This window comes from Lissotriton helveticus, chromosome 7 (genome assembly GCF_964261635.1).
Source record: "Lissotriton helveticus chromosome 7, aLisHel1.1, whole genome shotgun sequence".
Taxonomy (NCBI): Eukaryota; Metazoa; Chordata; class Amphibia; order Caudata; family Salamandridae; genus Lissotriton; species Lissotriton helveticus.
In genome coordinates, this window is record NC_136068.1 from 930,436,276 (window position 1) to 930,448,592 (window position 12,317).

At 46.6% G+C, this 12,317-nt stretch overlaps 1 protein-coding gene across 3 annotated transcripts in view; it reads left to right on the forward strand.

Annotated features, from left to right (window-relative positions):
- The window catches only part of LOC144769402 (protocadherin gamma-C3-like), a 917,178-nt gene that overhangs the window by 46,682 nt on the left and 858,179 nt on the right, over positions 1–12,317 (forward strand). Inside the window, exon 1 of one of the 3 annotated variants that reach the window (XM_078653474.1) lies at positions 725–3,226. The exons of the other annotated variants lie outside the window; for them this stretch is intronic. Within the exon in view, the coding sequence (XP_078509600.1) occupies positions 797–3,226 (2,430 nt within the window). The 5' untranslated portion in view covers positions 725–796. Of the gene's footprint in view, positions 1–724; positions 3,227–12,317 lie in introns of those variants that run through there. 3 annotated transcript variants of the gene reach the window in all.

Below are 12,317 nucleotides of genomic sequence, written 5' to 3' on the forward strand. Positions count from 1 at the left end.
CTCCTCGTGTATAATCTGCTGGAAACTCATTTGGCATCAATATGCTACACATTGTAAATGGTATTTTCTTTATTATCCCGCCCACACACTCTCCACCTTGTTTCTTTCATATTATTGTGCTCCTTTTTTCATACTGCAAACTGTCCCGACGAACCAACCCTGTTTGAAGGTAGTTGCCCGAAAATCTACAGATAGTCCTTCAAAGACCACCCCAGTTATCTTGCCACGTAAAAAGTAGTTATTCCTTGCCTTGCTCACGCAAACATTTACACTCTATCAGTTAATGGTATTGGGTGATCTATTACACCAGCATGACCAATTTCATCTTTTCACAAGCACTTGCTCCTAAGTGATTCTTAAGAAAGTCCATCGATTTGCTAAACTCCCCCTTATTTTGTTTGGAAGTAATACATTTCATTTTAATTTTGTGACCATTACTAGTAGGCGTGATCCATTTAGGTAGCCTTCTGTTCGTTGAAGGATGTTTTCAAGTTCATACGTATGCTACATGGAGTTCAACGCTCAAAAAGTACAGATCTCAGATTGTGCCACAAGAGGCCGCTGTTGTCTAATGTAGTGTCAGAGACCGAGCTCCACCGGAAGCTCCTACTGTCATTACAGTCAAACTGGAGAGCAGCATCGACCCCACCCGCAGCGACTTTTTCATCACTGCATTTTTCCGAAGGCACCCGTGTTGTTTCCCGTCTCTATTGTCCTGGAAACTGGGATTAATTTGACTCCCCCCTGGAAGGCTGCCCTTTGCTCTGCGTTTATACATAGGATAACTGCACACGCTATGGCTGGAGCAGGTGCCCGCCCCGGAGGAGCGGGGCTGAGACGCGAACGGCAAGTACTCCTTTATTTAGCATTCTCCTGGCTCTGCGAGGCTGCGTATGGACTCATACAGTATTCAATTCCCGAAGAAATGGAGAAGGGGTCCGTTGTGGGTAATGTTGCAAAGGATCTGGGGCTGAACATGGGGCATTTGTCAGAGAGGAAACTCCGCATCGTTTCAGGTGCAGATAATCAATATTTTAAAATAAACGCAGAAACCGGAAGCCTGCACGTGCACGAGAGGATAGACCGGGAGGAAATGTGTGCAGAATCTGCCAGCTGTTTCATTAACTTCGACACCGTCGTGGAGAATCCCGTGAATGTATTTCAGGTGGAAGTCAACATCCGGGATATTAATGACAACTCCCCGAGTTTTTCGAAGAATTCAGTTGCTTTAGAAATCGCAGAGACCACGTTGCCGGAAGCGCGCATTGCCCTTGGCAATGCCCGAGATCCTGATATCGGCATTAACACCCTGCAGGGCTATAGACTGAGCGATAACCAACATTTTGTCTTGGAAGAGAGAGAAAGCAGTGATGGCTTCAAGCATGCGGAGTTAGTCCTACAGAATGCGCTAGACCGTGAAACCCAAAGTCATCACCACCTAGTTCTGACTGCTTCTGATGGGGGAGATCCAATCAGATCAAGCACCGTGGACATTAATATTAATGTTCTTGATGCCAATGACAATTTCCCAATGTTCAGTCAAGAGGTCTACAGAGCCAGCATCAGTGAAGGGGCAGCAAATAACTCAGTGGTGCTTCAAGTAATGGCCACGGACAAGGATGAAGGTTCAAATTCAAAAATAGCCTACTCTTTCAGCAGCATCTCTGATAATGCGAATTCTGTCTTCAGTCTAGATGCAGAAACTGGAGAAATTAGACTGAAAGAGGTTCTAGACTTTGAGAAGACCAAATCTTATAAAATGGTGGTAGAAGCAAAGGACGGAGGTGGGCTTGTTTCTCATGGCAGGGTACTTCTAGAGATTATAGATGAAAATGACAATGCTCCAGAGATAGCCTTTACATTAGTCACTAGCCCAGTTCCAGAGAACTCCACTCCAGGCACAGTGGTAGCGCTGATCAATATCCGTGATCGAGATTCTGGAGAAAATGGCGAGGTGGAGTGTCATATTGAAGAACAGATGCCTTTTAAATTGATAGCATCCTCTGGAAAGATTTATAAACTGGTCACCGCAGGTACAATAGACAGAGAAACTGCATCAGAGTACATCGTCACAGTTAGAGCTACAGACAAAGGATCGCCTCCTCTAACAACAAGCCGAACTGTCCAATTACAATTATCCGACATAAATGACAACCCCCCAGTTTTTGGTAAATCTTCCTACCAGATCCATGTTCAAGAAAACAATCCGCCCGGTGCCTCTATTTACCGATTAAATGCGTCAGATTTAGATGCTGATCGAAATTCTTATGTCACATATTCCTTAATGGGTGATAACAAGGAGGCCATTCCCCTCTCATCCCTTGTCTCCATTAACTCCCACACTGGTGTGATCTACGCTCAGCGCTCCTATGACTACGAGCAGCTCAAGGAGTTTCAGTTCCAGGTCAAGGCTCAGGACTCTGGGTCTCCTCCTCTCAGCAGTAATGTCACTGTGAGGGTATTTATTGCGGATCAGAATGATAACCCTCCTGAAATCCTCTACCCCACGCTCGAATCTGATGGTTCTGCCTCATTTGAGTTGGTCCCACCTTCTTCTGATCAAAATTATCTGATCACAAAGGTAGTGGCCGTGGATGCTGATTCTGGGCACAACGCATGGCTCTCCTACCACTTGTTATCGGTCCCGGAGCCACCACTTTTTAAAATTGGGCTCCACACTGGAGAAATTAGGACATCTCGCGTCTTTCTAGAGAAATATATTATGAAGCAAAATGTGGTCATCCTGGTGAAGGACAGTGGACAGCCATCCCTTTCAGCTACAGTTACTCTGAACGTTGTGTTTGCAGAAAACTTGCAGGAGGTTCTTCCTGAATTAAGCAACCAGCCCAGTGACTCAGAGGAGCAATCTTTTTTAAAGGTCTATTTAGTGGTTGCTTTAGCTTTAATTTCGTTCTTATTCATCTTGACTCTGATGCTTGCAGTGATTATAAAATGCAGAAAAGCCATGAGCCCGGGTAAGCTTGATTCTCTAACTCCTGCTCTTTATGCTCACATTGACCCAAGATTCTCATCCAACTATCAAAATGGGACTCTGCCACTGCCCTACTCTTATGAAGCCGCTGTAGCCCTGGAATCTGGGAGCAATGAATTACATTTTCCAAAACCAAGCCATGATGTTTTGACTGACATTCTTTTTTCGGCAAATGATTCTGGAATAGGCAACAAATCTCTGGAAGGGACTATTACCACTGACAACTTCAATCAGGTGAGTCATTATTCACTTATATGTATGTGTATAGTATTCTTTCTTAACTTGTTGACCAAGTCACTGTTTTACTTCACACGCCATAACCAAACAGCAATTCAATGTTCTTAGGTGTTTCCTCTTTAAGGTGTGTGTGGGTATGTGTGACTTTGTGTGTCGGGCCAGTGATTATTTGTAAATGCACAAAATAATGCCTGGTGCATCATGTCTTATGTTTAAACATTTTTATCTGTATATAATAGAAATGGTCTCTTCTTTTTTTTTATAGCATATCAGCAGCTCACCAACAGACATATGTTCTTATCCAGTGCATTAATTGTCTGACAGTATGTTTTCAACATCTTAGGGTTAGACATTATGTGCTAATTTTATAATTGGGCCACGGAAAGGTATAACAGAGACAGCAAGGTAGACTGGATACATATCTACATTTTTTGTAATCAAGAAAGGTTAATGTGGAGGTGTGTGCAAAATTGTATATTTTTAATGACATTTCCTTAAAAGTTTGCAAAATGTGACTTATACCTCAAAAAGTAGTTGTCCATAAGTTTCTTTTAAAAATTAATTCAGCGATGTGCCAAGTGTGACTTTATCACAATGATATTTACAACAAGGGGTGGTGATGGACAGAGTCTCTGAATTAAGCAGAATACTCTCACCCAGTCAAGAGATCAGGGCTAATTCCAACACCGTTTTTTAGCTCATTGCACCATCCCAGTTTCAGAACCTGGCTGTATGCAAATTAGTCTGTCCCTGGCCCAGTGCATCATGGGAACAGGGCAGACCAGACTACAAAAGCCAATTCTTACACTGGGAAGGAAACAAGCTTCCGGGGACCGGTTTCTGGCATTTCAGCCGTCTTCGGCCCGGCTTGCTTGAATCCTGATGCAATGAGCTAAAAAACGGTGTTGGATCTAGCCCTGATCTTTTGACTGGGTGAGAGTATTCTGCTTAATTCAGAGACTCTGTCCCTCACCACTCCTTGTTGTAAATATTTTTGTCCACCCTAAGCGTGGAAGGGTATACTCAGACATGAGTCCCTTGCTCATTGCACCATCAGGATTCAAGCAAGCCGGGCCGAAGACGGCTGTAATGCCAGAAACCGGTCCCCGGAAGCTTGTTTCCTTCCCAGTGTAAGAATTGGCTTTTGTAGTTTGGTTTGCCCTGTTCCCATCATGCACTGGGACAGGAACAGACCAATTTGCATACAGCCAGGTTCTGAAACTGGGATGGTGCAATGAGCTAAAAAACGGTGTTGGATCTAGCCCTGATCTTTTGACTGGGTGAGAGTATTCTGCTTAATTCAGAGACTCAGTCCCTCACCACCCCTTGTTGTAAATATTTTTGTCCACCCTAAGCGTGGAAGGGTATACTCAGACATGAGTCCCTTGCTCATTGCACCATCAGGATTCAAGCAAGCCGGGCCGAAGACGGCTGTAATGCCAGAAACCGGTCCCCGGAAGCTTGTTTCCTTCCCAGTGTAAGAATTGGCTTTTGTAGTTTGGTTTGCCCTGTTCCCATCATGCACTGGGACAGGAACAGACTAATTTGCATACAGCCAGGTTCTGAAACTGGGATGGTGCAATGAGCTAAAAAACGGTGTTGGATCTAGCCCTGATCTTTTGACTGGGTGAGAGTATTCTGCTTAATTCAGAGACTCTGTCCCTCACCACCCCTTGTTGTAAATATTTTTGTCCACCCTAAGCGTGGAAGGGTATACTCAGACATGAGTCCCTTGCTCATTGCACCATCAGGATTCAAGCAAGCCGGGCCGAAGACGGCTGTAATGCCAGAAACCGGTCCCCGGAAGCTTGTTTCCTTCCCAGTGTAAGAATTGGCTTTTGTAGTTTGGTTTGCCCTGTTCCCATCATGCACTGGGACAGGAACAGACTAATTTGCATACAGCCAGGTTCTGAAACTGGGATGGTGCAATGAGCTAAAAAACGGTGTTGGATCTAGCCCTGATCTTTTGACTGGGTGAGAGTATTCTGCTTAATTCAGAGACTCTGTCCCTCACCACCCCTTGTTGTAAATATTTTTGTCCACCCTAAGCGTGGAAGGGTATACTCAGACATGAGTCCCTTGCTCATTGCACCATCAGGATTCAAGCAAGCCGGGCCGAAGACGGCTGTAATGCCAGAAACCGGTCCCCGGAAGCTTGTTTCCTTCCCAGTGTAAGAATTGGCTTTTGTAGTTTGGTTTGCCCTGTTCCCATCATGCACTGGGACAGGAACAGACTAATTTGCATACAGCCAGGTTCTGAAACTGGGATGGTGCAATGAGCTAAAAAACGGTGTTGGATCTAGCCCTGATCTTTTGACTGGGTGAGAGTATTCTGCTTAATTCAGAGACTCTGTCCCTCACCACCCCTTGTTGTAAATATTTTTGTCCACCCTAAGCGTGGAAGGGTATACTCAGACATGAGTCCCTTGCTCATTGCACCATCAGGATTCAAGCAAGCCGGGCCGAAGACGGCTGTAATGCCAGAAACCGGTCCCCGGAAGCTTGTTTCCTTCCCAGTGTAAGAATTGGCTTTTGTAGTTTGGTTTGCCCTGTTCCCATCATGCACTGGGACAGGAACAGACTAATTTGCATACAGCCAGGTTCTGAAACTGGGATGGTGCAATGAGCTAAAAAACGGTGTTGGATCTAGCCCTGATCTTTTGACTGGGTGAGAGTATTCTGCTTAATTCAGAGACTCTGTCCCTCACCACCCCTTGTTGTAAATATTTTTGTCCACCCTAAGCGTGGAAGGGTATACTCAGACATGAGTCCCTTGCTCATTGCACCATCAGGATTCAAGCAAGCCGGGCCGAAGACGGCTGTAATGCCAGAAACCGGTCCCCGGAAGCTTGTTTCCTTCCCAGTGTAAGAATTGGCTTTTGTAGTTTGGTTTGCCCTGTTCCCATCATGCACTGGGACAGGAACAGACTAATTTGCATACAGCCAGGTTCTGAAACTGGGATGGTGCAATGAGCTAAAAAACGGTGTTGGATCTAGCCCTGATCTTTTGACTGGGTGAGAGTATTCTGCTTAATTCAGAGACTCTGTCCCTCACCACCCCTTGTTGTAAATATTTTTGTCCACCCTAAGCGTGGAAGGGTATACTCAGACATGAGTCCCTTGCTCATTGCACCATCAGGATTCAAGCAAGCCGGGCCGAAGACGGCTGTAATGCCAGAAACCGGTCCCCGGAAGCTTGTTTCCTTCCCAGTGTAAGAATTGGCTTTTGTAGTTTGGTTTGCCCTGTTCCCATCATGCACTGGGACAGGAACAGACTAATTTGCATACAGCCAGGTTCTGAAACTGGGATGGTGCAATGAGCTAAAAAACGGTGTTGGATCTAGCCCTGATCTTTTGACTGGGTGAGAGTATTCTGCTTAATTCAGAGACTCTGTCCCTCACCACCCCTTGTTGTAAATATTTTTGTCCACCCTAAGCGTGGAAGGGTATACTCAGACATGAGTCCCTTGCTCATTGCACCATCAGGATTCAAGCAAGCCGGGCCGAAGACGGCTGTAATGCCAGAAACCGGTCCCCGGAAGCTTGTTTCCTTCCCAGTGTAAGAATTGGCTTTTGTAGTTTGGTTTGCCCTGTTCCCATCATGCACTGGGACAGGAACAGACTAATTTGCATACAGCCAGGTTCTGAAACTGGGATGGTGCAATGAGCTAAAAAACGGTGTTGGATCTAGCCCTGATCTTTTGACTGGGTGAGAGTATTCTGCTTAATTCAGAGACTCTGTCCCTCACCACCCCTTGTTGTAAATATTTTTGTCCACCCTAAGCGTGGAAGGGTATACTCAGACATGAGTCCCTTGCTCATTGCACCATCAGGATTCAAGCAAGCCGGGCCGAAGACGGCTGTAATGCCAGAAACCGGTCCCCGGAAGCTTGTTTCCTTCCCAGTGTAAGAATTGGCTTTTGTAGTTTGGTTTGCCCTGTTCCCATCATGCACTGGGACAGGAACAGACTAATTTGCATACAGCCAGGTTCTGAAACTGGGATGGTGCAATGAGCTAAAAAACGGTGTTGGATCTAGCCCTGATCTTTTGACTGGGTGAGAGTATTCTGCTTAATTCAGAGACTCTGTCCCTCACCACCCCTTGTTGTAAATATTTTTGTCCACCCTAAGCGTGGAAGGGTATACTCAGACATGAGTCCCTTGCTCATTGCACCATCAGGATTCAAGCAAGCCGGGCCGAAGACGGCTGTAATGCCAGAAACCGGTCCCCGGAAGCTTGTTTCCTTCCCAGTGTAAGAATTGGCTTTTGTAGTTTGGTTTGCCCTGTTCCCATCATACACTGGGACAGAAACAGACTAATTTGCATACAGCCAGGTTCTGAAACTGGGATGGTGCAATGAGCTAAAAAACGGTGTTGGATCTAGCCCTGATCTTTTGACTGGGTGAGAGTATTCTGCTTAATTCAGAGACTCTGTCCCTCACCACCCCTTGTTGTAAATATTTTTGTCCACCCTAAGCGTGGAAGGGTATACTCAGACATGAGTCCCTTGCTCATTGCACCATCAGGATTCAAGCAAGCCGGGCCGAAGACGGCTGTAATGCCAGAAACCGGTCCCCGGAAGCTTGTTTCCTTCCCAGTGTAAGAATTGGCTTTTGTAGTTTGGTTTGCCCTGTTCCCATCATGCACTGGGACAGGAACAGACTAATTTGCATACAGCCAGGTTCTGAAACTGGGATGGTGCAATGAGCTAAAAAACGGTGTTGGATCTAGCCCTGATCTTTTGACTGGGTGAGAGTATTCTGCTTAATTCAGAGACTCTGTCCCTCACCACCCCTTGTTGTAAATATTTTTGTCCACCCTAAGCGTGGAAGGGTATACTCAGACATGAGTCCCTTGCTCATTGCACCATCAGGATTCAAGCAAGCCGGGCCGAAGACGGCTGTAATGCCAGAAACCGGTCCCCGGAAGCTTGTTTCCTTCCCAGTGTAAGAATTGGCTTTTGTAGTTTGGTTTGCCCTGTTCCCATCATGCACTGGGACAGGAACAGACTAATTTGCATACAGCCAGGTTCTGAAACTGGGATGGTGCAATGAGCTAAAAAACGGTGTTGGATCTAGCCCTGATCTTTTGACTGGGTGAGAGTATTCTGCTTAATTCAGAGACTCTGTCCCTCACCACCCCTTGTTGTAAATATTTTTGTCCACCCTAAGCGTGGAAGGGTATACTCAGACATGAGTCCCTTGCTCATTGCACCATCAGGATTCAAGCAAGCCGGGCCGAAGACGGCTGTAATGCCAGAAACCGGTCCCCGGAAGCTTGTTTCCTTCCCAGTGTAAGAATTGGCTTTTGTAGTTTGGTTTGCCCTGTTCCCATCATGCACTGGGACAGGAACAGACTAATTTGCATACAGCCAGGTTCTGAAACTGGGATGGTGCAATGAGCTAAAAAACGGTGTTGGATCTAGCCCTGATCTTTTGACTGGGTGAGAGTATTCTGCTTAATTCAGAGACTCTGTCCCTCACCACCCCTTGTTGTAAATATTTTTGTCCACCCTAAGCGTGGAAGGGTATACTCAGACATGAGTCCCTTGCTCATTGCACCATCAGGATTCAAGCAAGCCGGGCCGAAGACGGCTGTAATGCCAGAAACCGGTCCCCGGAAGCTTGTTTCCTTCCCAGTGTAAGAATTGGCTTTTGTAGTTTGGTTTGCCCTGTTCCCATCATGCACTGGGACAGGAACAGACTAATTTGCATACAGCCAGGTTCTGAAACTGGGATGGTGCAATGAGCTAAAAAACGGTGTTGGATCTAGCCCTGATCTTTTGACTGGGTGAGAGTATTCTGCTTAATTCAGAGACTCTGTCCCTCACCACCCCTTGTTGTAAATATTTTTGTCCACCCTAAGCGTGGAAGGGTATACTCAGACATGAGTCCCTTGCTCATTGCACCATCAGGATTCAAGCAAGCCGGGCCGAAGACGGCTGTAATGCCAGAAACCGGTCCCCGGAAGCTTGTTTCCTTCCCAGTGTAAGAATTGGCTTTTGTAGTTTGGTTTGCCCTGTTCCCATCATGCACTGGGACAGGAACAGACTAATTTGCATACAGCCAGGTTCTGAAACTGGGATGGTGCAATGAGCTAAAAAACGGTGTTGGATCTAGCCCTGATCTTTTGACTGGGTGAGAGTATTCTGCTTAATTCAGAGACTCTGTCCCTCACCACCCCTTGTTGTAAATATTTTTGTCCACCCTAAGCGTGGAAGGGTATACTCAGACATGAGTCCCTTGCTCATTGCACCATCAGGATTCAAGCAAGCCGGGCCGAAGACGGCTGTAATGCCAGAAACCGGTCCCCGGAAGCTTGTTTCCTTCCCAGTGTAAGAATTGGCTTTTGTAGTTTGGTTTGCCCTGTTCCCATCATGCACTGGGACAGGAACAGACTAATTTGCATACAGCCAGGTTCTGAAACTGGGATGGTGCAATGAGCTAAAAAACGGTGTTGGATCTAGCCCTGATCTTTTGACTGGGTGAGAGTATTCTGCTTAATTCAGAGACTCTGTCCCTCACCACCCCTTGTTGTAAATATTTTTGTCCACCCTAAGCGTGGAAGGGTATACTCAGACATGAGTCCCTTGCTCATTGCACCATCAGGATTCAAGCAAGCCGGGCCGAAGACGGCTGTAATGCCAGAAACCGGTCCCCGGAAGCTTGTTTCCTTCCCAGTGTAAGAATTGGCTTTTGTAGTTTGGTTTGCCCTGTTCCCATCATGCACTGGGACAGGAACAGACTAATTTGCATACAGCCAGGTTCTGAAACTGGGATGGTGCAATGAGCTAAAAAACGGTGTTGGATCTAGCCCTGATCTTTTGACTGGGTGAGAGTATTCTGCTTAATTCAGAGACTCTGTCCCTCACCACCCCTTGTTGTAAATATTTTTGTCCACCCTAAGCGTGGAAGGGTATACTCAGACATGAGTCCCTTGCTCATTGCACCATCAGGATTCAAGCAAGCCGGGCCGAAGACGGCTGTAATGCCAGAAACCGGTCCCCGGAAGCTTGTTTCCTTCCCAGTGTAAGAATTGGCTTTTGTAGTTTGGTTTGCCCTGTTCCCATCATGCACTGGGACAGGAACAGACTAATTTGCATACAGCCAGGTTCTGAAACTGGGATGGTGCAATGAGCTAAAAAACGGTGTTGGATCTAGCCCTGATCTTTTGACTGGGTGAGAGTATTCTGCTTAATTCAGAGACTCTGTCCCTCACCACCCCTTGTTGTAAATATTTTTGTCCACCCTAAGCGTGGAAGGGTATACTCAGACATGAGTCCCTTGCTCATTGCACCATCAGGATTCAAGCAAGCCGGGCCGAAGACGGCTGTAATGCCAGAAACCGGTCCCCGGAAGCTTGTTTCCTTCCCAGTGTAAGAATTGGCTTTTGTAGTTTGGTTTGCCCTGTTCCCATCATGCACTGGGACAGGAACAGACTAATTTGCATACAGCCAGGTTCTGAAACTGGGATGGTGCAATGAGCTAAAAAACGGTGTTGGATCTAGCCCTGATCTTTTGACTGGGTGAGAGTATTCTGCTTAATTCAGAGACTCTGTCCCTCACCACCCCTTGTTGTAAATATTTTTGTCCACCCTAAGCGTGGAAGGGTATACTCAGACATGAGTCCCTTGCTCATTGCACCATCAGGATTCAAGCAAGCCGGGCCGAAGACGGCTGTAATGCCAGAAACCGGTCCCCGGAAGCTTGTTTCCTTCCCAGTGTAAGAATTGGCTTTTGTAGTTTGGTTTGCCCTGTTCCCATCATGCACTGGGACAGGAACAGACTAATTTGCATACAGCCAGGTTCTGAAACTGGGATGGTGCAATGAGCTAAAAAACGGTGTTGGATCTAGCCCTGATCTTTTGACTGGGTGAGAGTATTCTGCTTAATTCAGAGACTCTGTCCCTCACCACCCCTTGTTGTAAATATTTTTGTCCACCCTAAGCGTGGAAGGGTATACTCAGACATGAGTCCCTTGCTCATTGCACCATCAGGATTCAAGCAAGCCGGGCCGAAGACGGCTGTAATGCCAGAAACCGGTCCCCGGAAGCTTGTTTCCTTCCCAGTGTAAGAATTGGCTTTTGTAGTTTGGTTTGCCCTGTTCCCATCATGCACTGGGACAGGAACAGACTAATTTGCATACAGCCAGGTTCTGAAACTGGGATGGTGCAATGAGCTAAAAAACGGTGTTGGATCTAGCCCTGATCTTTTGACTGGGTGAGAGTATTCTGCTTAATTCAGAGACTCTGTCCCTCACCACCCCTTGTTGTAAATATTTTTGTCCACCCTAAGCGTGGAAGGGTATACTCAGACATGAGTCCCTTGCTCATTGCACCATCAGGATTCAAGCAAGCCGGGCCGAAGACGGCTGTAATGCCAGAAACCGGTCCCCGGAAGCTTGTTTCCTTCCCAGTGTAAGAATTGGCTTTTGTAGTTTGGTTTGCCCTGTTCCCATCATGCACTGGGACAGGAACAGACTAATTTGCATACAGCCAGGTTCTGAAACTGGGATGGTGCAATGAGCTAAAAAACGGTGTTGGATCTAGCCCTGATCTTTTGACTGGGTGAGAGTATTCTGCTTAATTCAGAGACTCTGTCCCTCACCACCCCTTGTTGTAAATATTTTTGTCCACCCTAAGCGTGGAAGGGTATACTCAGACATGAGTCCCTTGCTCATTGCACCATCAGGATTCAAGCAAGCCGGGCCGAAGACGGCTGTAATGCCAGAAACCGGTCCCCGGAAGCTTGTTTCCTTCCCAGTGTAAGAATTGGCTTTTGTAGTTTGGTTTGCCCTGTTCCCATCATGCACTGGGACAGGAACAGACTAATTTGCATACAGCCAGGTTCTGAAACTGGGATGGTGCAATGAGCTAAAAAACGGTGTTGGATCTAGCCCTGATCTTTTGACTGGGTGAGAGTATTCTGCTTAATTCAGAGACTCTGTCCCTCACCACCCCTTGTTGTAAATATTTTTGTCCACCCTAAGCGTGGAAGGGTATACTCAGACATGAGTCCCTTGCTCATTGCACCATCAGGATTCAAGCAAGCCGGGCCGAAGACGGCTGTAATGCCAGAAACCGGTCCC